A 24,693-nucleotide genomic window follows, 5' to 3' on the forward strand; every position below is an offset into this window, starting at 1 on the left:
TTATTATATTATTATTATATTATATTAATCTTGACATTCTAGCTATAACCCAAGCCAGAAGATGAAAGTTGCTGTGAAATGGAAAACTGGCTTACAGGTGCTCCTTGGAGAGGCAAAGAAAAGAGTTGATGGGATAGAGTTTTATAAGGCAACAAGAAACATGATTTCATGGGATATTTGGCCATTATGTACTGAAGTACTCATGGTAAGTATTTGCAAAAAGATCACAGTGAAAATATTTGCATCTTATATACCAGTCTTGATTGATGAGGATGAAGTGGTAGAAATTCTAGAAGAACTTGGTAACACCCTCCAAATTAGAACACACACTCTGGTACTTGGTGACTTCAAGTGGGAAAAGTGAGTATGGGAGAAATATATAGGAAAACTTAGTTCAGGAAGAAGAAAGGAGAAAGGTGAAAGACAGATTATACAGATGCTTTATGTCTCTCATACATTTTCTTTAAGAAAAGTATTAGTAGGTGTTGGAAATGGTGAGCCCCATATAATACCAAAAATAGATTATATTTTACCAACCACAGGGACTGGTGATGTGGAAATTCTTTCTGATTTAGTTGTCTTTGTATAGTCAACTCATTGAGATAAGATCAGAAATAGAAAAATAATGTTAATAATGAAAGATACAGCATATAAGGGGAAAAACTCTGGGCTTTTTAAACAAGGAACTGAAAACAAAAAAGGGAAGTGGACAAGAGAAAAGACATCAATACCACTGTCCTATTGTTATTGAAAAGCTAAATCAATGTAAATTAATTGCTATAAGGAGACCAAAAGAGACCATAAACACCTTAGAAGCAAATGTTTAATTTACTTGCCAGATGGAGAGAGACAGCTGCCAAAAATAAGGCTGGCTTAGAATATATGTAAAAAAAATTTACTAAGAATGATGGACAATTATGAACAATATCATTTCATAGAAAAGATAGAAATGGAGAGTAAAACAACTTTAATGAAAGCTCAACAAAAGATCCAACTAAGTTAAGTTATCACAGGAGCATTAAAAGGTAAAAATGGAAGGAGGCTTACAAGCAGAAAATGAAAAAAGATTTGCAAAAATCATTATAATTAATTGTTCTGTTTATCAGGGAGCATGGAACCAACATACTCGTACCTTAACATCATAGTTGCAGATGTGTTCATAGAAGAGGCAGAAATGGCATAAAAGGGAACAAATATAGGGGAAAGAGCTGTATTGACCAAATGTGTATCTAAGGAGATACTTGCTTGAGGTGACGCAATTATAAGAACAACTATGAGGGATTGATATGCAAGGTATCTGAAAGCGTGAAAGACAGCAAAGATGTGTGTGTGTGTTGGAAATCTTGTACTAAAAAAATGGAGGCCAAGAAAACACAAATAATAACTGACATATTGCATTCTCTCCTTTAATCTACACAAAATCTTTTTGAGAGTCACCTATAATACAGTATCCTTGGTGAGGGTGTTAGGGAATAAGCAGGCTTTTACAGGTATGTTCAACAACAGACTATATTCTTACCATTTCGCAATCAACTAAAAAATGTAGAAAATATAAGATCAGATTGTACTAATTATTATTATAATACTAAGAAGTATTTAATATATGAGGATAAAAATAACTACCTTACTGGCTCCCGTACAAGGTTTCTCCCATCCATCAAAATCAATTCTTTGATTCTTTGAAAGATACAGCAGAAATATTATTATCCAATAACCCTCTGGTAATTAACTTCAAATGAGACTAAAACAGGGATATGTAAGCTCAACGAAGATTTATCACTATTATAGAAGATCACAGAGATGATCAAGTCTGACCCCCCCCTTGTTTTACATATGAAGAAACTGAGGCCTAGAAAAATTAAATGACTTGCCCAGGGTCATAGAGTTATTCACCCAGGTCTTCCTGACTTTAAGTCAACCTCTTTTTTGAAGAGATCCAGTGTGTGGATGGATTTTCTATGGATGGTCCTCCAGAGGTTTCTGTTTGTATATGACATTGTGCTGATTACACAAAGCTGTGGAAGTATTATACAATGTTATATTATACAATTACGCAATTATAATACCTCAAAATATCTTGGCCAGTCCATTTATATGGGAAAGGTCAAGTGGATGAAGAATGTCCATAGCCTACATTTCAACATACATTTAGATGAACAACCAACAATGTGTGTGTGTGTGTGTGTGTGTGTGTGTGACAATGAGCAAAGCTCAGAGTTAAACTGGAAAATGTTTTCCCACAGGAGATTGAAATGCTCTTTTAATAACCACAAGCTTCTTATGAATGCAAAGGCCCATTTTTAAAGCAAGAGGACCATATACAGGGCAAAGTTGAAATAGGTTTATGATGGCTGTGAGCAGGCTGCAATACATATTCTGTGAAGAACTCTGAAGAAGAGAGGTAAAAGATGTCATCAATAAATGGCATAAGAGAAAAAGGGATGAGTTGGTCATGTGGTGAGAGTAAAGGATAACAGCTAGCTAGCCAGAGTGCTCCACTGGTACCTTCTAGATAGCAGAAGAAAATAAACAAGACCTGCTGCACATTAGGTGAACCACCTTTGTCAAACACATGGGAAGACACCAGGAAAAGTCACATTGAATGAGCAGGCTTGAATGTGTTGTTAGCTGCATTGTAGAGAATTTACAAATCAGTGAGTTTGCACTTACATTTGAGGTATTTTAAAGTTTAAAAATTTTTTTTAAAAAAGTCTTAGTTTCTTTAATTTGATCAGGATTCAATAAATGCTCATCTTTTAAAGAAATAAAATTCCCTAGGTAAGCATTTTAATGATATGTGCTATGCCTACTTTGGACTACTATCAACACCACTGCATTCCCCAGAGGTCCAATCTGTTCATTAAAATTGGTGCTTTTAGCTGATCCAGCATGTAGATTATCAAGGACAGGACCAGGTAATGATAGTCATCAGGGATCTATATTCATGATAAAGTTTTAACTACCTGTTCATCTTAACAAGAAATAATAGGGATCTGACCATACAGAGAAAGGCAGAAGAAATGTCTTCTGTCAGTCTTTTCCCCCCTAAATTCTTGCTGAACCATCGTATCTGGCCTGGTCAATGAATAGATAGGGCTGGCTTAAAAATGGCCTGATAGTTCTGGAACTAAGGAGAAAGCTCTTTATTGGGGACTATAGGGTGCCATGGCTGGACATAGTATTCATCTCCATCATCCAAGTCTCATGCAATGATTAGATTATGCAGTACCATGTATTCCCACCATTACTGGAATTATAATTAGGCTGAACAATTTGCAATTGATTTAAACTCAGGTCTACATTGAATTAGTCCCCTGGATCATAGATTTGTACCAAGGTTAGTACTAATCAATTATTTCAACTCCTACATGGGAGGTGTAGAATTGAAGGGGTAACTCATTGCTGCTGGATAAAAACTGAGGCTTTAAAGTCTATAGAGACCCTTGAATTCGTCAATACTAAGACCCTCAAAGTGACTGGGAAGTTTGATTTTGAGTACAAGGAACAATGGGTTGGGTAATTAGAATTGGTCAGATTAGGTGGGAAGGGTCTGTTTTATGGCCCCTCCTCTTACCCACAGTGGCAGGTGTGTGATCTGTAGACAGTCCCATCCTAGATGGTTTTCAGGAGCTGGGTGTTAGGCAAAAGGGAAATAGAAAATAAGTCTAGGGATGTCTGAAGCACTCTTTCTATTCCTGTGTCTCTGACCCCAGTTTATCTTGATTGAACAACAAAATATTTTGTGTATATATATGTGTGTGTGTGTGTGTGTATGCATGTATATGCATACATACACATACATGTATGTATGTGTATGTATACACATATCTATTTTTTCCTTATCTCAATCTGCCTATTTCAATCTCAATTTTATTTTTATTGGCCAACAAGCTTCATCACAGATTAACAATTTAAGATTAAAAATAAATGTTTAGGAAAATAAAAAAGTACTGCTGATGGAGTTATGAATTTGTCTAGCCCTTCTTTGTAGGCCCCCCCAAAATCACTAAACTGTGCATTTGACCCAGTCATGTCACTCCTGGGCTCATATCCTAAAGTAGTCAAAGAAAGATGAAAAGAACTCATTTGTACAAAGATATTTATGGCAGTGCCCCACCCACTGCCCTCCAGGATATATGTATGCAATGGTAATAAACTCACTTTTTTAGTAGGCATTACCACCTCTCTCAGCCTCTTGCTGGACTGGCACAGAGTTCTCTACACCTCTGCCCTTCATTCCTCACTCCTTAATAGGTAATTTAGAAAATCCACTCATTTCACTGGTCTCAGTTCTTTTCCATTTTAAAAGACAGGAAGGTCTTCTATTGGTTCCAGTTGACTCTTTGTCTAAAACTCTATATAATTGTGAGCCCTAAGGAGCTCTGAGACTTTGATCAGAGTAGAAAAACCATTGCATAGTTATATGTCTGGAAACTACCTAGAGTATTCTGCCCTCAACCGAGGGGCAATACAGGTCTCAAATCAAAGCCATTTCTGGTTGGCATTTATTTTCTCTTCCCCTTGTGAGTAGTAATAAAGTTCTGTTCATTGCTATCCCTAGGTGGCTCTACTACTCTTCATCTGAACTCTCTTGCACTACAGACTACTATACCACAAAAAAATAATGAAATGTACAGTTTCAGGGAATCCTTATATGAACTGATAAAAGAGGGAAGGGAATAGAACCAGGAGAAAAATTTACACAATGACAACACTGTAAGGAAAACAATTTTTTGAAATCCTTATGAAGTCTCTTCAGTGCAGTGACCAACCACAGCTCCAGAAGACTGATGTGGAACCAAAAGACCCACTTCCTGACAGAGAGGTGACAGATTCAAAGTGTAGAATGAGGCATATATTTTTGGACATGGCCACTGTATGGATTTATTTTGCTTGACAAAGTTTATCCAGTTTCATGACTTCATGTTTCTTTTGTTCAACTGAAGGAAAAATTTGGTGGCAAGAGGAGGGCAAAGGATAGTGTTTAAAAAAAAAAAGAGAAAGAAAGAAAAAATGCACAGAAGAGCAGAGATGTTCAGAAGGAAACAAAAAAAGTAGGATAGCTTTTAAAAGTAACAGGTTGAACTTATATATTTTTTTAAAAAACAAGATCTTATAATAGAGATTCACAGTTTTGTGTACTTTGTATATTATTTTTCTGTTCTATGTGGCATATAGAAATGCTCCTATATATTATATGTTTATATTATAGACATGTATATGTATATATAAAAAAATAAAGCTCCCCAATCCTACTACCACTCAAAACAGTCTGAAAAGAGACATTGGAGGCAGGAAGAGAATGATTTGGACAGTAAATGGGAATCTTCCCTCCCCTCCAGCCTCCATCTCATGATGCATGTATACATATACATACATCCACACATGCATACACACATGTGTATATGTGTATACATGTACATACATACCACACAGTAGGAAGGAAAGTAAGGCGTTGTGGTTTGAAGGGTTTTTGTGTGCCTTATTGGCCATATGACTTGTACTTGAACTTACTTGTGTCCTCAGTTCATAGCAATTTCCATTGGTCTGCCTTATCTGCTCTCTTCTAATTCTCCATAAATAGTTCCAGAGAACAATTTGCCCTGATCCCCCTTCTAGGCCAGCATGCTTTTCTTATAGCAAGCCATGATAGCTTTCTGGCATCCTGCCACCTTAGGTGGCATCCTGTAACTCTCTTTTTCTTACAATTCTAGTTCAAAGTCAGTAAGACAGTCAGTCTATAAGCAAGCATTTACTCAGCACTTACTATGTGCCAGGGAATTCTAGGTAAACCTTCCTTGTTAGTCCTGTGAGTCATTACTGTGGCCAGGGTCAAAATGTGTGCCACACTTTCAATACAAATTTTTTGAGTGAATGAATAAATAGACACAACTTAGGTGACAACTGAAGAAAAAACTTGGACTAAAGACACAGCTGACGACTCACTGCCAGATAAGCATAGTCAGGTTGGCATCTATATTCACCCAGATTAATTGATGGTAAAGAATGTGAAAAGATTGAGATACTGTGGCAGAGGTGGAAAAATTTCTCCCCACCTCTTGATATTACAAGGGCACTTTGAAAAAGAACAACCGATGCAACCTCTGCTAGAGTAATTTAGGGAAATCAGGAAGGAAATCAGTGATGTGCATGTGACAAACATGTTGAGAAGTCAGACTGGAGGGTGTGAGGGCTAAGCCATGGGAGAAAAGCCAGTCATAATAGGAACTCAGTTTCAAGTAATCGTAGGAGAATATGGAGGCTAGGAACCTTATCTTGGATCTCCTTCCCACTAGGATTGTCATGGTGTGTAAGGATATGTATGCACCTATCTGTGCACCAAGTATAGGGTTTGTAGCCTTGTAGGTAGGATCTCCCTAGAGAATGTCACAGATCTGCTCAAACTAATGTTCTGAGATCTAGGGCTTGCATACTACAGCACTCTCTCCATAGAAACTACAGAGACTGCACAAGATGTTTGTTCAGATAGAACTCATATTTGATTTGTGGTGGCATAAAAATCCCGTCTATGATATCCCCAAAGAGTGATCACCCAAACTGTGCTTGAAGACCTCTAGGAAAGGGAGAAACTCTATTTTTGGAAAGTTCTAATTTTTAGGAATTCTCCCCTTTACATCAAGCTTAAATCTGCCTTTCTGAAACTTGTACACGCTGTGCCTAGTTCCACACTCTGTTTTCTGTCTCCAAGAAGCGTGGCAGAATGATAATAATAACATGGTATTTTAAAATCTGCAAAGAGATATATATATATATATATATTTTGTTTTATCCTCACAACTCTGAGAGGTAAGTGCTATTATTATCCCCTTTTTGCTGATAAGCAGACAGGTTAATTGATTTGCTCAGAGTCACACGGCTAGTAAGTATCTGAGGCAGGACTCGGGTTGTCCTTATTCCAGATGCATCACTCTATTAACTCTGCTATGTAGAATAAATAGTGTGATGGACTTGTAGTCAGCAAACACCTGGGTTTGAATTCTGCCTCTGACACTTAACGAGCCATGTGATCACGGGCAAATCACATCTCTGAACCTCAGTTTCCTAATCAGTAAAACAGGAGGGAATAATTCTATACAACCTCCTTCACTGGGTTGTTGTAAGGATCAAAAGAAATAACACACATACACACATATTTAAAATCTATTTTTCTATTTCAAAGTGCTAGTCTTTTATATTTGCACTAATATAAGTAAGCCCTAAAGGTCATTTAAGACCAGATTTTGGAGAGTTATAAATATCAGGTTCCCTCTATGTTCAACTTCTTAGGAGCAGTTAATTAGCAATAGTAACTGACATTAATGTGACACTTTAAGATTTGCAAAGCACTTTCCATATATTATCTAATATTTATCATAATTATTACTCCTCCCAGCTTCTGGAATAAGAACTCACTGTCTGACAAAAATTGCTGGGAAAAAAATTTTATAGCTAATCTCGGGGATAAAGGCCTCATTTGTAGAATATATAGAGAACTGAGTCAAATGTACAACAATACAAGTCATTCCCCAATTGATAAATGGCCAAAGGATATGAACAGGCAATTTTCAGAGGAAGAAACTAAAGATATCTATAATCATATGAAAAAATGCTCTAAATCATTTTTGATTAGAGAGATGCAGATCAAAACAACTCTGAGATACCACATCACACCTATTAGATTGGCTAACATGACAGAACAGGAAAATGATAAATGTTGAAGAGGATGTGGGAAAGCTGGAACACTAATTCATTGTTGGTGGAGCTGTGAGCTGTTCCAACCATTCTGGACAGCAATTTGGAACTATGCCCAAAGGGCTACAAAAATGTGCATACCCTTTGACCCAGCAATACCGCTTCTAGGACTGTATCCCCAAGAGATCATAAAAATGGGAAAGGGTCCCCCATGTACAAAAATATTTATAGCAGCACTCTTTGTAGTGGCCAAAAACTGGAAATCAAGGGGATGCCCATCAATTGGGGAATGGCTGAACAAATTATGGTATATGAATATAATGGAGTACTATTGCGCCATAAGAAATGATGATCAAGAAGACTTCAGAAAGGCCTGGAAAGACTTATATGATCTGATGCTGAGCGAAAGGAGCAGAACCAGGAGAACTTTGTGCACAGCGACCACAGTGTGCGAGAGTTTTTTCTGGTAGACTTGGATCTTCATAGCAATGCAAGGACATTAAAAAAAAAAATTCCCAATGGTCTTCTAAGGCAAAATGCCTTCCACATTCAGAGGAAGAACTATGGAATTCAGTCGCAGAATGTAGCAGATCATTGTGTGTGTGTGTGTGTGTGTGTGTGTGTGTGTGTGTGTGTGTGTATGTGTGTGTGTGTGTATTATGTTTTGGTTTGTTATATGATTTCTCTCATTTATTTTAGTTCTTCTACACAGCATGACTATAATGAAAATGTATTCAATAGGAATATATGTGTAGATCTTAAGGAGAATTGTATGCCATCTTGCGGAGTGAGGGGGGTGGTGGGAGGTAGGTAGGGGAAAAAAATCTAAATTTTATGGTAGTGATTGTAGAGCATTAAAATAAATAAAAGGAAAAAAATTATTACTCCTACTATTGTTAATCACTTGAGGCAAATGTGAATTTCTATTAGATTTCTTTTGGCATTCTTTTCTTTGTAGGAAATGGTATATAGTGGCAAACAAAATTTCCTTTATTTCACAATATGCTTTTTTCCTCATTACAAAATTATAGAAAATAAGGTTGAAAATGTAGGAACCAGCAGGAACTGCCCATTTTCAACACTCAGAAAATATGATGCAATATCATGTCAACACCTAAAAAAGTATTGTCAAGAACTCTTAGATCACCGGCAAGACAAGGAACCCCCCACAGAGTAGAAAAACTGTCAAGTTCTCCCCATTGTCTTTGACAGTACTATCTGTGACAGGAGGCAGGTGCTCTTATAGAAACACTTTGTCACTTGGATCAGTTGAATCCCTGGGCACAGCACTGCTGAATCTGCTTTTTCTATACCAGCTCTTATAGTAAGATTACCCTCTTTGAAAGAATTTACTTTGTAACTATGCCCATAAAGTCTCATGGAACTGATCTGTACTTTATCTTCTTCAGGGGGCAGAGAAGGAAACTGGAACTTGAGGAAGTGAAATATTGCAAACAACCCTATGAAGACATAATCATTCCAACTGAGGAATGACATAAGACAAAGGAATAAAAGGAGCTGTATTACCAACAAGTGAAAGAAATGGAAGAGGACAATGAAGAAGAGAAAGACAAGGAAAGAATTATACTTCTCCAAAGTAAGGATTTTGAGTGTGGGTGAAGATTTTATAAATATATGCATATGTTTGTGTGACAACATATATACATATATACGTGTGTGTACATGCATACACACAAGTTATCCCAAAAGACTTAGTGTGGTTTTAAGCCATTAAAGCTTAAACCTGAAGTAAGACTGTTGGGACAATCCATATATAATGTGTACATATATGTGTATGAACTATGTGTTGAGACAACCTATGTATAATATGTACATATTTATATATGGTATATGTATGCACACATATACTTAGAGAAAGGACTAGGGGAGGAAGAAGGGAAGGGGGAAGGAAAGGGAGAGGAAGAGGAAAAGAGAGAGACAGAGACAGAGAGAGGGAGACTCTAGACAACTCCCTGAGGCTATAAGTTGCCAGCCTACAGGGGTAGAAGGAGTTTCTTCATCTGAGAGTTCCATATATCAAAGATATCATAAGTTCATTCCTCATATATACATGTCTGTGTCTAATATACCTACATGGGTAAGTTTATATGCTTGTGTATTTAATTAATTACAATGGTTCATCCAGAAAAGCAGAATAGAGGTTTAAGAATTGTTTATTTCTGAAAATGATAACCAAAAAAAATCACTGAAGTTGTATCTGTTCTCTAAAGCAAATCTCTAAAGTCAAGTCTCTAAAAAAATCAGACTAGGTCAATCTCAGAAATAAAGCATAGGATTAGTGATGTACCTTTCGTTCAAGATGTACAGTTTCATTCTTTTATGAGTTTCTTTAAGACTGCGAAATGGTGCAAAAAGGGATTTCCGAGAACAAAACATTGAGTAACACCTGGGTATTATGCAAAAAAGTCCTAATGAAAAAGTGGTCAGGTTTCATAAATTGCTTCTGAGGAGGCCAAGGATGAATTCAAGGCTAGATTTTTCTCCTAAAGGACCTTTCTTGGCCAAATTTCTTTGAACCATCTTTGAAGGGATAAATGAGATGGTTCCTGTTAAATCTCATGGCTCTTGGTATTTAGGTATCTCCAAGTAAAGTTTTCATGAGATGCATTTGAAGTTAAGGTCATTAAAAAAAAGTGTTTACAGTATAGTGTTAGAGAACATTTGACTATCTATGAAATAATGAAACTTATAATATCCCTTCACTTTCCAATTTACATAACTTTACTAAACTATTAGAAATAGATGTTTTCCATATGATTTATTGGTTCTATTTCTCTCAAGTTTCTCTCAGGATTAGTTTTTATTAAATTCACTTCAACATTTATCAAAGACCTTCTATATGGAGAGCACTGTGCTAAGTGTTAGAAGAAAACAAGGCATGATTCAACATAGTTGCTACCTCCATGGAGCCTATACCACTCTCAAGGACTTATCATAGTTGTTATGTTCTAATTGTAACTGTTATTAATAATACTACAACAACAGTGATAACAAGTGCCATTGTACCCCAGTATTCCAGCGTATCTGAGATCTCAGCATGTGCATTCTCTCCAACAATGCTAATTCCAACTAATCCATGCCTTGTGTCCTCATCTCCCCACATATTCACTACAAGGGATCCAAGATAGCCTTCTAGAGTCTGTAAAACACTTTACTTACATGATTTTTCATCTGTGGCTCACAACAGTCTTGTGAGGTGGATCTGCGGGTTTGATTATCCCCTTTTATGGGTGAAGGCTCTAAAAGAATAAATGACTTGTCCACATACTCAGTCACACAAAAAACAAGAATACTGGAGATGAACTCAGGGCACAGGTCTTTGACTCCAAGTTCAGCACTCTATCATACACCATGCCACCTGATGGCAATGTTCCTCTAGATTATCATACTGTTTTGCTTGATCATTGGTTTGAAAACTACACTTGCTTCCTTCTCTTTCTCTTCTTCCTCCTCTTCCATTTCTTTCAGTTGCCAGCGATCTATGCCTTTGTTCTGTTTTAATCTTCTCCTTTGTGCTAGTCAAAAAAGAAGTGATACTTCTCTATAGGGTAGTCTGCAGTATTTCTCTTTCTCAAGTAACCAGATAAAAGAAAATATTAATATTAGAACTTCTCTCCCTACTTCTTGAGAAGTTAAATGAATTCTGTCATTTTCTGGTCTCTAGTGGATTATTTCTTATGTGAAAATAACATGTTTTTGTCTAGTAAAATAAAGCCATTCTCAGAGAACCAACAGGTGTTCTTAGAACTCATAGAATGTTAGAGCTGAAAAGGACATTAGAGACTATGGAGTCCAGTGCCCTCATCCTACAGCTGAAGAAACAGACTCAGAGACGTTAAGTTGCCCAAGCATCACAAAACTAGTGCATACTTGAGGCAACATTTGAACTCAGACCTTCCAGTATCCATGCCCAGTACTCTATCTATTGCGTCACTTAATTTTGAACCCTCAAGAACTACAGGAATAATTGACCTGCAATTCCTCTTGAATTTTCATTTTTCAATTCCTACACGTAACAATTGTGATATAGTAAGTATAGAGATGAATCTATCTCTGACACCAAAAATTTTTTTTTCTGAATTGAAGCAAAGGTTGTAAAAAGCATGTTCAATATACAGAGTCTTGAAGAAACAGGTATTTAATAACTGTGACTCTATATAAGATTCTGGGAGTCAGAGCCAAATTAGGCATAAGACAACTGGCACTATTTCTACAAACAGTGATATGGTGGAGAGGGCCACAATTTCTGTCCTTCCCCTCCCCTTGTGGAATACCTGCTTCCTTATTGTTCCCACCGTCTTGTTGACCCAGTCTATTTTCTACTATGGAATTTCACGCCCCTCTCCTGGGGCTGTCATCCAGAAGCTCCATGTCATATACTTACCTCAGCACCATGTCTCTTAGAATTAGGTAAGAGAGGGACAACCTCGAGGGCAAAGATCAGTCAACGGTAATCAGCTAACTGAAGAATCATCAGAAGTCCATTGTAAAGAGAGAATAATAAACCTTTACACATCTGTGAAATGGGATAATCATATGTGCTACTTATCTCAAATGACAGTTGACTGTAAACTGGTTGGTTGGTTGTTGGCCTTCATTATCAAAGAGGACCAAAATGACATCACAGTGATAAAGTAAAGTTTCAGTGTGTCTGACTGTGGCTGCTCAGACCAATATGAGCTCAAGATGCTCTACCACAGGTTGGGCACAGATGGTCCATATGAATATTTGGGATGGATACCCCAAATTTGCACATCCTATGTTTACTTTATGCTGTCTCAATTCTGCTTTGCTCATAGAGCACAGCATCCTTTCTGATGCAGGAATATCATACTGAGAGGTCCTGTGCCAGTGTCTCCCATGTTGCACAGTCAAATCCAAAGTTCTTGAGAGACACCTTGAGTGTCCTAGTATTGTTTCTTCTGGCCACCATGTGATCGCTTGCCCCATGTGAGCTCTCCATAAAATAGTCTTTTTGGCAAGCATATATTTTGCATTCAAACAACGTGGCCAGCCCATAGGAGTTGTGCTCTCTGAAGCATAGTTTGAATGCTTGGCAGTTCAGCTCTAGCAAGGACTTCAGTGTCAGGTACCTTATCCTGCTAGGTGATCCTCAGAATCTTCCTAAGACAGTTCAAATGGAAGCGATTCAGTTTCATGGCATGGTGCTGATAGACTGTCCATGTTTCACAGGCATACAACAATGAGATCAGCACAGCAGCTCTGTAGACCTTCAGTTTGGTAGTCAGGCTAATACCTCTTTTCTTTGGAGCCTCCCAAACACTGAGCTAGCTCTGGCAATGAGTGCATCAACCTCATTGTCAATGTGTACATCCCTGGAAAGTGCACTACCAAGGTAAGTGAACTTATCCACAGCATTCAAAACTTCTCCATTTGTTGTAACCAATGGTTCCATGTATGGATAGTGTGGGGGTGGCTGATGAAGCACCTGTGTTTTCTTGGTGTTAATTATTAGGCCAAAATTAGCACAGGCAGCAGAGAATTGATCCATACTTTGTTGCATCTGCACTTCAGAGGCTGCATTGAGTGTACAGTCATCTGCAAACAGAAAATCATGCACCAACACTCCCTTTGCTTTGGTCTTGGCTTGTAGCCTTTTCAAATTGAAGAACTTACCATCAACATGGTAGTTGACCTTGATGCTGTGTTCATCCTCATTGAAAGCATTTAACAACATGGCTGAAAATATCATGCTAAAAAGCATGGGAGCAAGCACACAGACCTGTTTCACTCCATTGGTGATTGGGAAGGCACGAGAGCATTGTCCACTATCCAGAACATGGGCAAACATGCCATCACGAAACTGACGTACAATACAGATGGACTTCTCCAGGCAACCATAATTTTCCATAAGCCCTCATGACTAACAGTGTTAAAGGCCTTGGTCAGATCTACAAATGTTGTGTACAGACCTTTGTTCTGTTCCTGGTATTTGTTCTGGAGTTGTTGGGCAGCAAGCACCATATCGACTGTTCCTCGACCCTTTATGAAGCCACACTGGCTCTGAAGTATATGCCCATCTTCCAGGTGAAGGATCAGCCTATTAAGGCTGATTACTTACCTCAAAGGACAGTTGGCTGTAAACTAATTTGCAAAGCAAAGTCTTGTTTGATCCCATTTGGAGTTTTCTTGGTAAAGAATGGAGTGGTTTCCCATTTCCTTCTCCAGCTCATTTTATAGATGAGGAAACTGAGGCAAAAAGGGTTGAGCAACTTCCCAGGGTCACACTGCTAGTAAGTGTCTGAGGCCAGATTTGAACTCAAGAAGGTGAAGTCTTCTGATTCGAGGCCTAGTACTCTTTCCACTGCACCACTTCGTTAGGATGTCAGATTTAGACTCAAGGCACCGGGGTGCTGATCTTGGCACTGACACTTTTAATGATACTAACCTCAGATTAATGCTTCTGTGAGGTATCAGTCACAGACTGTCAGGTCTTTTGGTTGTTTTTTATTTGAACTGTAAGCAGAAGCGGGTCTCACACATCAAGGGTGCTTAATAAGTATTTGTCAATAAATTAAAATGGATGGATGATCAAATATTGTGCAGCCAGATAGTTACTTCTTACAATGTTTAGAAAAAGTTGAAATCAAAGATGTCAGCCATTTGTTACCAGGAGAGAAGCTAAAGTTAATAGAAGAATAAACCCCAACTGTTCATTGTGATGGACCTAGTGACTTCTTACTATGTCTCATATAAATTAGAAGAAAACATTCAATCAAAAGGAAAGGAGAATAGTTTAGGTTTCGAGTATCCTCTCGCTTTACTCCATGTTTCCTTATTTTTTCATTATTTTAACATGCTTAAAAATTGTGTTAATTCTTAAAGCATTGGGGCATGAGAACAGAAGAACATCAAAATTAGGGATGGACTTTTGATTTCATTAATACAGGGAACTCCCTATACCTAGGCAGGATGACACTCTCTCTCTGCAACTTATAGTCTTAGAAAGTTGTCTAGAGCCCTGAGAGGGGTAAGTGATCTATCCAAGGTCAAATAGCCAGAATTTATCAGAGATGAGGGAGTGTGCCCTGGTGGTTAGAGTGCTTTAACTCAGGAAGACCTGGGCTTTAATCCAACAGAACAGCAATCATAAGAGTTAGAGATAATACTTTATGATTTGCAAAGCATTTCACATCTGTTATTTTGTTTGATCCTCCCATCAACCCTGTGAGGTGGGGATGACTATTAGCCCTGTTTTACAGATCAGGAAACTAAGGCTGAGGAAAGTTATATCACTTGCTCAAGATCACACAATTAGTAAGCACCTGAGACTGGATTCAAACTCATGTCTTCCTGACTCCACGTTTAACACTAACCTCTGCGCCACCCAGCCGCTTCCTCAGTATTATAATAATGGTTGGCACTCATATAGTTTTAAGATTTTCAATGCATTTTACATATATCTTTTTGATCCTTATAATAACCCTATGCCATCTGTTAGTGAATAGCAGGATGTGATGATAAGATTATTAGGATTATTTACTGTAATAGTCTTTGATTTAATTGAGGAGAGTTGTGTCTTCCACCCCAGATTACAAATTCTCTACAACTTTAACATGTTTAACATTTGATGTGTCCAAAGAATTCATCATCCTGTGAACAATCTGATGAGTCTCTACACAACTTAGCTATACTGGTCCTCAGACAACAGCTGTAAAGTCCTACTCTGATTCCTCATCCAAGTGAAAATGTGACTCTGGGCTCTTGAGAATGTTGTCAGTAAAGTGTAAGCTCAGGAAGGTTCTACTCTACTGGAAAGGTTTCTGGTATGGGTCTGGTGGTGATAATGCCTCAAGAATGGGCCCAGTGATGATTAGAAGAAATAGGAAATTAATAGTTCTAAGATCTCTAGTGTATAATATTATTGTTGACTTGTTTTAGTTGTGTCTGAATGTTCTTGATCCCATTTGGGGTTTTCTTGGCAAAGATACTACAGTGGTTTGCCATTTCCTTCTCCAGCTCATTTTATAGATGAGGAAACTCAGGCAAACAGGATAAAGTGACTTGCCCAGGGTCACACAGCTTATAAGGATATGAGGCCAGATTTGAGCTCAGGCCTGGTGCTCTATAGGACTTCCATAATTCATTGTGTCCAGATACAACATGATGTTCTGAAGGAGAGCCCACCAAAAAGCCAAGAAGAACTGGGTTCAAGTCATTCGTCTGACACGTACTGGCTTGTTAGGTCCTTGGACAAGTCCCTTAACTTCTAAGTGTTCTAGGCAGTTCTTTAAGATTACAACCTGAAAAGAATGTGGCTACCTGCACAGATAGAAGGAATTTCTTCCAACAGGGAGTTCCCCTGTTATACAATCACAGGAACAGTCTATTCCATACCTTGTTGCCTCAAAACAGGCCTCAATTTAAACTGTCCCATTTGCAAAGCTATCCTTTATCTTTAAAGATCTTCCAGGGAAAAGGATTACAGACTATTTTAGCAACCAGCTCCCATGGCTTACGCAGTCGACTACAGTTCAAGGCAGTGTGTGTAACACTGTAAGAATGGTGGAAAGTTATCGTGTCTTTATTAGCAAAGGGAAAGGTAAAACTTATGGGAGAAGGAAAATGGAGAAGAGAGGAAGAAAGGGAAACGTAGACCTGAGGGAAGTGACACTCATTTCATCCTCCTCACAGCCTTGTTTCCTCCTCGATATAGTTATTACCTGTTTGCTCCACCCCAGTTCACACCCCTTTCAAACACCTTGATCTCCCAGTTCCTCAGTATCCCGAATGCTCAAGACTGCTTTCAAATCTCACACAGGAATGGGTGTAGTCATACCCAATACTTCCTTCGCTCCACACCCAGACTCAGCGGAGTCTGCTCTAGGAGGCAGAATCCCTCATAATAGCTCTGATGGCAGATTAAAGAGCAGGAATTAGTCACTTGTGATAACTATACTTTTGTATGGTGCTTTAATGTTTACAAAGCACTTTGCATTGATTTCATTTGTTCTTCCTAATAGCCCTGTAAATTAGGCATATTATGGTTCCCATTTTCAGATCCAAGTCCAGTGTTCTGGTGGTACTTTGTGAGTCTTCAGCACCAAGCACACCACCCTGTATATAGTAGGCACTTAATAAAAGCTTATTAGATGAACAAGTAAATGAATGCTATCACTCTACATCAATGAGACTGATGTATTTTTCTCATTATGAATCAGTGAATAAGCATTTGTTAATATACACATCTATTAATAAAAATAATTACTATTTGCCAGTCACCGTGCTAAATGCAAGAAGTACAAAGAAAGGGCAAAAGACAATCCCTGCTCTCCAGGAGCTCACAGTCTAATGCAGGAGACAACAAGCAAATTATGTACTGACAAGTTATCTCCAACATAAATAGAAAATTAATCAATAGCGGGAAGGCACTGAAATTAAGGGGGACTGGGAAAGACTTCCTGTAGAAGGTGAGATTTTAACTGGGACTTGAAGGAAGCTAAGGGAAGTCAGGAGGCAGCGATGAGGAAGGGGATCATTTTAGCCATTGGGAGATAGCCAGCAAAAATGCCTAGAACTGGGAGGTGAAGTATCTTATTCTAGGAACACTAAGGATGCCAGTGTCACTGGATAGCAAAGTATATGAAGGATGTAAGGTGTAAGAAGACTGGAAAGATTGGAGAGGAAGGGGCAGGTTATAAAGGCCTTTAAATGCCAAAGGATTTCATATTTGATCCTGGAAGTGACAGAGAGCCACTAGTGACTATATATGCTGACCAGCAAGTGTTTTTATGAACATCATGAGTTAAGTTAGTCATAAGCAAAACTGTATAAACTTACATCTAGCTCTGAAGCTAGCAGACCCCTTACTTTCCTATGTCCCACTTCTCTAAGTAATTGCCAGGTCTTATGGCTCATACCTCCACATCTCCTTTTCTCCTCTTACATGACCACCACCCTAGTCATCATTTGCCTGGATTGTTTTTATAACAGCTTCCTGATTGGCCTCTCTGCCTCAAACCCCTCCTCTCTCTAAGCTATCCATCTCTACAAAGCAGCCAAACTGATGTTCCTAAGCACAGATCTGACTGACCATATAAACTCTTGCTTATTAAACTACCATGGCTCCCTATTATATCAAGGATCAAATAAAAACTCATGCCTGGAATTTGCTCCCTTCTTACCTCTGCTTTTTGGAATTTTCGTTTAAAGCCTCTTCAAGGACTAGCTTCATATCTCCCCTTGAAATTACCCTGTATTTACGTGTAGGCTGTTGTCTATCTTTTCACATGTGTACCTGTTGTTGTCCTGGTAGAATTTTAGTTTCCTAAGGTCTGAAACAGTTTCGTTTTTGTCTTTTTAATCCACAGAGCCTGGCACAGCAGGGGTTGGCACATATTGTAGTAAGTACTTAAGGCAGGCAGGAGGCACAGCGTATGGAGCACTAAATGAGTTCAGATCAGGGCTCAGACACACACACTAGCTCCATGGCCCTGGGAAAGTTAGTTAACCTTTCTCTGCTTCAGTTTCTTCAACTGTACAAAAGGGGCTAATCATAGCACTTACCTTCTCAGAGCTTTTGTGAGGTTTGAATGAAATTATTTTTTGTGAAGCTTTTAGTACCGTGCCTGTCACATAGTAAGTACTTAATAAAGGTTTGTCTCCTTCTTTAATAAATACCTGTTGATTGACTAATTGATTAATATGTCCAAGGATGAGAAAAGCAAAGTTTTACACAAAAAGGATAGCCTATAAAAAGATTTAAGGGTAGCAGATTTTAAGTGAATGGTAAGTGGAATATTTCCAATCCAATCCAACAAACATTGAGTAAGCACCTACTATGTGTCAGGCACTCTGCTAAGTGCTGGGAATATAATAGATAGATAGATAGATAGATAGATAGATAGATAGATAGATAGATAGATAGATAAGGCAGTCCCTTCCCTCAAGGAGCTTAAAGTCTTATCAGAATTGCTTGATTAGAGTCTGAGGATGTGTGAAGATGTATGTCCATAAATAAGCACTGTTAGATAGGATAAAGTCATATGAAAGAAACCTGGAATTTTGTGACCAGAGGGTCAAATGAAGCCAATGGGAAATAATGAGAAGGGGAATATTGTTGAGTTGACATTTTAAAATTTTTTAAAGTTAAAAAGCATTTTTTTTCTGTGTTAAAATGGATTGAGTCATGCAATATTAAGAGCTGAAAAGGGACCTTTGATGCCTTGTGTATAAATTCCCCATTTTGTAGATGAGGAAATCGAGTTCCAGAGAAGCATACTGATCTTGTTTTACTTTGCTGATTGTCAGCAGCCCAGTGAGAGAACTGTTTTCTCAATAAATGATCTGGGCCAAATATCTTAGTGTGGATGGAAAGGAAGGTATTCAACAATTGATTTTATAACAAAATAAAGTGCATTGCATTTAATGGGGAAATAACATGATTTCAGGCAGTTGGGTGTGTAATAGATACAGCATTAGATTTTGAGTCTGAGGAACCTGAGTTTGTACCCCTTTTAAGACACTTATTAACTGTGTGACCTGAAGCCAATCACTTACCTTGTCTCAGTTTCAGCTCCCTTATCTGTAAAAGGGAGATAAGAGAGTATTTACCTCATCCGGTTGTTCTGAAGAGCGAATGAAATCATACGTAAGTCACTTTGCATTCCTTAAAATGCGATGTCAATATTATCTCTTATGATTTTTAGCTATTAGAAATTGCCCATTGCTTCTGGAATGGATTTTAGACTCTTCTTGAGTCATTTTCTCTTCCGTCTTTGTTCTACCTGGATACACCAGGACAAGGAAATGTCTTCTCTGTTTGTCCTATGCTAAGCACACAGCATGCTTTCATTACTAGAGGGGATTTTAATAAACAAGCTCAGATCTTAAGGATGGTTAGCCTTTCCATCAGACTCTGTATAGGGATAGATAAGGAGGGGGAACCACCTTGGATACAGCACACATGGGGACAAAATGAGGGATATGTGTTGAATTAATTGAATGCTAATACAGAAATGAAAAGTTCTGAAGAGCATATGAAAAGATCATATTTTGTTAGAGTTGAGGTCTAAGTATGTATCTCCTTTTCTCACCTCCCTTTTCTTTTTTCTCTTCCTCCTCCCTCTTTTCCACTCCCCAATAACAGTAACAGTTCAAATTCAGCCTCAGACACTAGCTCTGTGACTTTGTGCAAGTCACTTAACTTCTCTTTGCCTCCGTTTCCTCCCAGGGTTGTTGTGAGAATCACATAAGCTAATAATTGTAAAACACTTAGCACAATGTTTGGCGATAATAATAATTATCATTTATATAAAGTGCTATATAAATGTTAGCAATTATCATCATCATCATCATTGTTATTAGAGGTAAGTACATTGGTTGTGGCTTGAAAGCAAGATTTAGGAATAGGGAAGAACTCTTTAATTGTAGGGTAGTAACTCCTCTATGGAGTACCCAACCCAGAGTATGAGTCTGAGTTGGAAGGTAGCTCATGGGGTACTATACTTACAAGTAGCTAGCAGTCAAATATGGCTATGTATGTAAAAAATACACAAACAGCTGACAATTATATAGGACTTTAAGAGTTACATAGTACCCTAAATTCACTATCTCTATTGTGAGATGTCAGGAAAGTGCTATAGATATTACTAAATTGATTTAGTAATTCAAGGAATTAGAGGCCTAGAGTTGCTAAATGATTTGCTTAATCATACAACTGTTAGTCTCAGGTCTCTCCTGACCCCAAATTTATTTGCTCTTTTCACTGTACCCATCTCTCATACCAACTATCAATCTCATTTCCTGCTGGATGTCTTTTCTCACTTCTCCCCTCCCCCATCCCCCCATAACATCAGTTTTCATCTCTCCAGGTATTTTCACTTGGGGTGGAGGAGGTGCAGGGAGTGAAAAACTGTAAGGTTCCTATCAATAGTAACAAGATGTAGTGGAATGTTCACTGTATTTTGAAATCATGAGACCCAACTGGTTTCAAGTTCAGACTGTGCTGTTTAGTGGCTATGTACCCTCTAGGCTAGAAAGATTACTTAATTTCTCTAGATATCAGTTTGTTTGTTTTTTTATCTGTAAAATAAAGGATACTGGACTTATCAAAGGATCCTGGAGATGGACATGAAAGGGATCTTAGAGATAATCTCAAGCAGGGTTGCCGTGGACACTCCTACGGGCTGCAAGAGACAATTGTTAAATTTTCATTTACACCTCCGAAATCAGCAAACGCCAGATTTAAGAAGGACATAGAAATGTTAATAATATGTGTTAAATTTAAAAGTGTGTCTTCAGAACATTTTCCCCCCAGACATCCAGTTGTCAAATATTTACCAGTCCACGGCTCTGTGCCTATGAAATTAACATAGCTTTGGGTGAAGTGACCAACACTAGAGGAGGGTGAAGGATAAAGACCAGATAATAACATGGGCCAGGAGATAGATGTAGGGACAGCCGGGGGTGGGGTGGGGTGGTGGCAAGAAAGCACTCTTCTTAAAGGCTCGGTTGCAGTTAGGTATTCTTGAGTACACGGCTGGACGACTCACCTAAGACCCCAGCCAGGTTTATCCTAGAGCAAAAGCCAAACTCACCACGCCCTGTGCAAGGACCCTGCCAGGGGCTGGCTCTTCGCTGTCACCACCACCCACGCCTCGGCTACTCACACCTCAACTTCTGGGAAATGAGTCGGACGCCCAACCCTCACTCTGCACCGCTGAGATTCCACGAGGCCTGGGAAAGTCCACCGTGCCTCCACCAACCCCTAGTGGAGCCCGGGCGTGCTGGAAGGAAACCATCGCTCAGATACCCACAGAAACACGCCCCTCCACGGTTCTCGTCACACTTGGTCCTCCTCCCGACCTGTACGGTCTCCCATCCTCTCTCCTCTCGCCTAGTTGGAGAGGACCCAGTGGGAATAGGATCCTTGTGGGGTCCTTCTCTTTTCCTTCCCTTCAGCAGGAGGCTAAGCTGCTGATCTTTTCCTAAAAAAAGGAAAGGAAAAGAAAGGGGAGGAGAAACTAGCTCAGGATCTTCTTCTTGTCCTTAGTGGGGCTGTAGGGACACCGCCTTCCCATCCTTGCAGGCGCGCTCCGCCTAGTCCTCTCCAGCTGAGAGTCGCGTGGGAAGGTTGGGGACGTAGATCCCTGTCCTGGAGCCAGGCTGTGGCACCTCGTGTGAAGCCAGTCACTAGTCCGGCAGGGAGCCTGACGAGCCCAGCCGAGTCCAGAAGCCAAGGTCTCAAGAGCGCAGCTGGAGGAGCCCTTTCTAGGCAACAGGTTTCCCTCTCTCCCACAGCACCCTACTTGGAGCAGCACCCGAGAAGACAGAGCGAAAAGGGTGACGATTTCAGTTCTCGGTTAGTTTCCCCCCCTCGCCTCTATATTGCTATTTCTCTCTGCCAGTACGTACTCCCACAGGACAAGAAAGCGAAAGCTCTCAGAAACTGGGTTTCTGGAGAGAAGTGCTTACTGGGAGTCAGGTATCTGGGAGGAGGGAAGATGCCGGTCCATTGGGTGACTTGTACCGCAAGAGGAAGAAGACTTTTAGCGACCTGATCTCTTGTCTGGTAAAATACAGTATTCTTGCAACTTTATTCTATGCAGAAGGAAATTCTTTGGGATTTCAGGAGGCATTAATTTCAAGACGCTTCTGAGATGATGGAGAGGGGAGGGCTTGTGCTGCACTTGTCTTTTTTAAAAAGTCACATAAAATGATTCCGTCTAGATATAGATATCAATATATAGATATAGATAATAGACTATTTTTATAATGTTCCACTTAAATACTTCATTAACAAAGTTATTTCAACATTTGGGAGACTAGACTTCCTGAGAATTTATGTAAAGGTGCCATTCCATTGATTATTTCTTGAACTTCCTACCAGGGTATATATATCTTTCCCATGACTTGCTTTGTCTTGACAGAGAGTGACAATAGGACAGGAAGTTAACAGGAAACAGTTGTGGCCTTGAAGCGGCTCCTTCACAAGGCTTTTTGAGGAATGGAGGAGAGGTTTGTAGTGCCAAGGCTGAGAGAAGAGCAAACTTTATGGAGGACATTCTCACTTCTTCCTCCTTCCCCCCCAAACTCTTCCAAACTCTCCTGGAAAAAGTAAATATCTGCTTTACTTCCTGTGATTCTTAAGCACTCCTGTAGCTGCTTTGCTGTTTCTCAGCCATGGGAGGAGTTGTTATTTCACATTGGCTTCTTAAAATGAGTCACTGTGCTGTTTAATTATATAGGCTTTTGTTAATGAACTTTTGAAAAATTAGACTGGCTTTGTGTGTGTGTTTCAAAATATGACTACAAGTATGTTACATGAATCTTAAATATGGGATGAGTTGTGTATATAGAAAGTGACAATTCAGGCTTTCATTTCCTTTGGAAAGTGTCCGTTGGTACTTTTTATCAGATTGAACTAAGATACCTATTAAATAACTGTAAGCTCTGCCACACACATACTCAAAAGAAAATCCATCTCATTCTTCATTATTTTATTGTCTTTTGGACAGTGTTAATATATCCTTTCAGGTGGTACTAATCTTTAGGAAGTAGTTTCTGAAGTGTCTCTCTACTTGTCTTTCTACAGTACTGTGGGCCTTCACTGCCACAGTACGTAATTGAAACCCGAGCCAAGAGACAATTTCAGGAGCAGGAACTATGCATTGATCCTTAAATCCACAGCCCCTCACATTTTAGCACCCCTGAAACCCTCATTACAGCTGAATAGTAAAATTCAGGAAGAAAACAATAGGTGAGACACTCATCATCGAAAGTGGGAAAAGGAAAGAGAGAGTATTTCTGAAAGAAGGAAGCTGGAATTAGTAGAGGAACTATGGTGATATGACTCCATTTACCACAGAACTGGCTGATGGAATGGTCTACGTCAGGGGTGGGGGGGAATCTGCAGCCTCGAGGCCACATGTGGCCATCCAGGTCCTCAAGTGTGGCCCTTTGATTGAATTCAAACTTTACAGAACAAATTCCCTTAATAAAAGGATTTGTTCTGTAAAACTTGAACTCACTCAAAAGGTTGCACTCAAGGACCTAGAAGGCCACATGTGGCCTTGAGGCCACGGGTTCTCCACCCTGGTCTAGGTCAATGCTCAGATATATAGAAAGGTGGTTAAGATGGAAATATTTTTGACAATAGTGATGAAGTCACAGACTTCTTTTAAGTAAACCTCATTTTCATGAGAGCTAAGACTTTCATCATTTGAAAAATAAGGGTTTATAAATATTTTTAGTTATCCAGATTATATTATTCTTCATTTTAAAGTCAATTCCCTAAGGAGCTAGGGAATAATACTTACTTCAAATTATATTGCTATTTTAAGAAAGTAATAATACATGAATGACATGGTGGTTTTTAAACCCCACTATGCTGGGGTGCTTCCTGAAAGTCAGGGATAGAACATAGTTATCTTTGTATCTTCCTCAGTACTTAGCATAGAAATGTACACATAATAGGAAATGAATTAATGATTGTTAAATTTATGAATGACTCCATTCATTCCTTTATCTGGTCTTAACTTAGTTTGAATATATACTCTAATTGGCCAACATTACAATTTATTGTTAGAATAGAAAACACTAAAATGCTTAGAGGTACAAACATTCAAATTGATACCAAAGGATGATAGATTTCTCCACATTCCATGTATGGGAAACCAAACTATGGGAAACAGTTCCAGTTGGTTGAGATTAATTTGACTGTCCTTAACCTCAATTCCTTCACCAGAGCCATGCGCTTATTTCCTTGGCCTGCACTGAGTCCTATAATGATTCTACAAAATGGTACAATTATAGTCATACTTTCCATGGCATTGTTATGTCATTTTAAATATCAGGATGGATATTTTGTTGACCAAGATTCATTAGTTTGTTATTGTGTTTCCATCTCAGCATGTGCTGTAGTAACTTTTTTTCCCCTAAAAAATATTCTCAGGCTCATACTTAAAGTTCTTTTATTACCACAACATATGATTGACTGTTTGTGTATAGTCTTAGCAA

General features: G+C 38.8%; 1 protein-coding gene across 6 annotated transcripts in view; it reads left to right on the forward strand.

Moving 5' to 3' along the window:
• STX11 (syntaxin 11) overlaps positions 1–24,693 on the forward strand; it is a 96,233-nt gene that overhangs the window by 16,452 nt on the left and 55,088 nt on the right. For 3 of the 6 annotated variants that reach the window (XM_072643519.1, XM_072643520.1, XM_072643521.1), the window contains 2 exons: positions 43–205; positions 9,102–9,289. In XM_072643519.1, coding sequence (XP_072499620.1) covers positions 9,235–9,289 — 55 coding nt within the window. In that variant the 5' untranslated portion in view covers positions 43–205; positions 9,102–9,234. Of the gene's footprint in view, positions 1–42; positions 206–8,869; positions 9,017–9,101; positions 9,290–21,226; positions 22,037–22,056; positions 22,247–24,693 lie in introns of those variants that run through there. The other 3 variants (XM_072643522.1, XM_072643523.1, XM_072643525.1) reach the window with 3 other exon arrangements.

This window comes from Notamacropus eugenii, chromosome 2, assembly GCF_028372415.1.
Source record: "Notamacropus eugenii isolate mMacEug1 chromosome 2, mMacEug1.pri_v2, whole genome shotgun sequence".
Lineage (NCBI taxonomy): Eukaryota > Metazoa > Chordata > Mammalia > Diprotodontia > Macropodidae > Notamacropus > Notamacropus eugenii.